Source organism: Macrobrachium rosenbergii, chromosome 47, assembly GCF_040412425.1.
Source record: "Macrobrachium rosenbergii isolate ZJJX-2024 chromosome 47, ASM4041242v1, whole genome shotgun sequence".
Classification (NCBI taxonomy): domain Eukaryota; kingdom Metazoa; phylum Arthropoda; class Malacostraca; order Decapoda; family Palaemonidae; genus Macrobrachium; species Macrobrachium rosenbergii.
Window position 1 is genome coordinate 22,844,795 of NC_089787.1, and position 3,329 is coordinate 22,848,123.

General features: G+C 37.0%; 1 protein-coding gene across 1 annotated transcript; it reads left to right on the top strand.

Annotated features, from left to right (window-relative positions):
* The first annotated feature begins 290 nt into the window (after window positions 1-290).
* LOC136830960 (uncharacterized) lies at window positions 291-1,915 on the top strand. Its single transcript, XM_067090916.1, has 2 exons — window positions 291-1,210; window positions 1,472-1,915. Exons 1-2 carry the CDS (start codon window positions 1,070-1,072, stop codon window positions 1,907-1,909), a joined length of 579 nt encoding a protein of 192 aa, XP_066947017.1. The 5' UTR covers window positions 291-1,069; the 3' UTR covers window positions 1,910-1,915.
* Window positions 1,916-3,329: the final 1,414 nt, after the last annotated feature.

The following is a 3,329-nucleotide window of genomic DNA, read 5'->3' on the forward strand; positions in this document are numbered from 1 at the left end:
TCCTGAAAAAATTAAGCAAAGGATAACACAAATTCCCTCTTAATTTAAGCAAAAGATAACTCAAATTTCCTCAGAAATTAAGCAACGGATAACCAAAATGTCCTCAAAAATTAAACAACGGATAACCCAAATTTCCTCAAAAATTAAGCAAAAGATAACACCAATTTCCTCAAAAATTAACCAAAGAATAACACAAATTTCCTCAAAAATTAAGCAAAGGATAACACAAATCTCCTCAAAAATTAAGCAAAGGATAACACAAATCTCCTCAAAAATTAACCAAAGGATAGCACAAATTTCCTCAAAAATTAAGCAAAGGATAACCCAAATTTCCTTAAAAAAAATTAAGCAAGAGATAACACAAATTTCCTCAAAAATTTAGGCAAAAGATAACACAAATATCCTCAAAAAATAAGCAAAGGACAACACAAATTTCCTCAAAATTTAGGCAAAAGATAACACAAATTTCCTCTAAAAAAACAACAACACGAATTTCCAGAAATTCAAAAAAAGAACAACACGAATTTCCTCACAAAATTCGCCTTCTGCCAATACCGAACACCCAAAAGGTTCCCAAGAGAAAAAACAAAGTCCCACAACACGAAAATACTTAACAAAAAAAAATCCCTATAATAAAAAAAAATCTATTTATATATTCACTCCGAATCTCTCCTTTTCTCCATTATAGTCAAACAGTGAATGGACGACTGGGTGACTTGGCAGAATTTTCCCCAATGGCCAAGGAGAAGTCCGAGAGTCCCATCCCTTCCCGTCCGTGAGAGCGCGCGCCCGCGCACGAGCGCGTCCATGAATCAAGAATAGGGAAGGAGAAGAGGAGAGATTGTGAGATATATAAGCGGGTGGGTGTTAGAGGTGGCTATGCATTCTGGCTCTGGGCTCGCTTCTGAGAACTACCAACAAGGTAAAGGAAAGGTTTGCTTAGATTAGGTGGCTAGATGTGCTTAGAATTGTTATAATAATGATAAAGATGATAAAAATATTATTATTGTTAATAATGAAATCTCTCTGAAGGGTTTAATTCACTTACAACACTGAATTCTCTTTACAGATGAACTGTGTGGCCACCTTTATAATCATTGGCGCTGTAGCAGCCTTAACCTCTGCTCTGCCCGAAGCTGGGTATATAGCTCCTGCCCCATGCTACCCAAAGACTGAGTACGTCACCAAGTACCAGACTCAAGTACAACAGGTAAGGAAGTAGTATTAGTACTGGTACTAGTAGTATCAGAACCAGGGGAATATTGCACCTACTTATATTCAAAGATGTCAGCTAGGAGATGCAGTAGTAGTATAAACTGAGAACCAGTACTAGTACTGGTACTAGCAGTACCAGGACTAGTGGCATATTACACCTATTTACACTATTCAAAGCTATCAACTAGATGTGGTATAAGTACAAACAATTAAGAAAAAGCAGATCATTTCCTAAGGTAATAACTTTAAATTTCAGGTCCCAGTCTACCAAACAGTCTACAAACAACAATACGTCCCAACGACAGTCTACGAACCAGTCTACAAGACTGTCTACAACACCAAGTACAGCACCCAGTACGTCCCCAAGTACGTGACCCAGACCCAGTACCAGACACAGGTCAAGTACGTCACCGACTACCAGACCCAGTACCAGACAGTCTACAAGACTCAGTACATCACCAAGACTGAATACGTCCCCAAGTACGTCACTCAGACTGCCTACCAGACGATCCTCAAGACTCAGATCCAGTACCAGACAGTCTACAAGACTGAGTACCAGCCACAATACATCACCACAACCCAGCTGCAGTACCAGACAGTCTACAAGACTGAGGTTGTTCCAGATTACCAGACTGTTTACAAGACTGTGCAGACTTACAAGACTGTCTGCCCTAAACCTGTTTATGGATATTAATGTTGTTAGTTCTGGATAATATGGTTAACTTACAAGTGGTTGATGTCAAATACTGATAATAAGGTTATGTATATATACTAATAATAATGTTTTTGGTCAAATGAATGAGTGTTTTCCATATCCTGAAAAACCAAGAGCCCGTGCTGGCATTGTGTACACAACCCTATCTTCATTCCCCCACAACAATAACAACCTTCTGCTGAACAACAATATCTAAATCTACAAGCCTGTTCTGTTCTCCTTAGGCTAATTCCAGCTCACATCAACAGCTCACTCTGCCTAGGCTGATAATGGAAAGATTTTTAATGTAAAATCACTAGGCCTATTATGCAACCGGCGTGTAATATACAACTGCTAAACTTCAGTCCATATTAGTAAGAATGAATAATGAAAACAGAAAGTATAAGAATTTTACCGTTTAGGCCTAAACAAGCCGGCTGACACATGCACATTTTGGTACGCTCCGCAACAATGCTAGCATCGCATAACTAAACATACACCTTTACCTAACTGTAACAGGCCTAAGTGGGTCAGAATATTAATCATTCCTCTCTTGTTAAGCATAGTTACTTAATTCTGCAGAAAAGAATACACTCGTAAACCGGCATAGCTAATGGGGAACTATGTCACTGGCCTGCATATAGCCCTATAGGTCTATCTGGTCATCAAAGTTCATTTGCTTTTGAGATTATTATCCGAAACTTGGTTATGTAGAGTAATTTAGCCTTCTAAAACACATTACCATAACATAAACAAACTATAATTATTTGTTTTAAGCCACAAACCATTTAAACAAACCGCCAAAATCACAAAAAAAAATGTCTATGATGAATTCGAACTCCCGCCTAACTGGCTGAGAATCAACCATCAACCATCAACCAATCAGCTTCCACTAAATTGATGACGTTATGACGAAAGCATATGTCATCAGAGATAGCCAATCAGGAGATAAGAAAGTGACCACGCCCATTTGTCAAGCAATCAGCTTCCAGTATACCTATGACGTAATTTGACAAAGGGATACGTCATCAGAGACAGCCACTCGGGAGCTGAGAAAGTGACCACGCCTATTTATCGACCAATGATAAGCGAGATACGGGCAAACGTTGCTTGGGCTGGTAATTACTGTAAATGGGTTATGGTACTTTGTTTATTAACTCAGAAGGTAAATGTTAAGTTGAGGGTAATATATTCTAGTTAAATTTGAAAATTTATCAAAGAAATTAACACTGAATGATCATATAAGGAAATATAGTAAAATAGATGTATGTTTTGAAATAGATTTGTTCTGTATTTAATATATAATTAACACCCCAACAGCTATTTCAAAATTATTTTTCTATAATATATATATATATATATATATATATATATATATATATATACAGTATATATGTGTATATATATAAATATATATATA

Coding starts and splice junctions, on each gene's coding strand:
- LOC136830960 (XM_067090916.1), top strand. CDS start 1,070: ATGAACTGTGTGGCCACCTTTATAATCATTGGCGCTGTAGCAGCCTTA. Junction 1,211..1,471: donor ACCAGACTCAAGTACAACAG/GTAAGGAAGTAG, acceptor TTTAAATTTCAG/GTCCCAGTCTACCAAACAGT.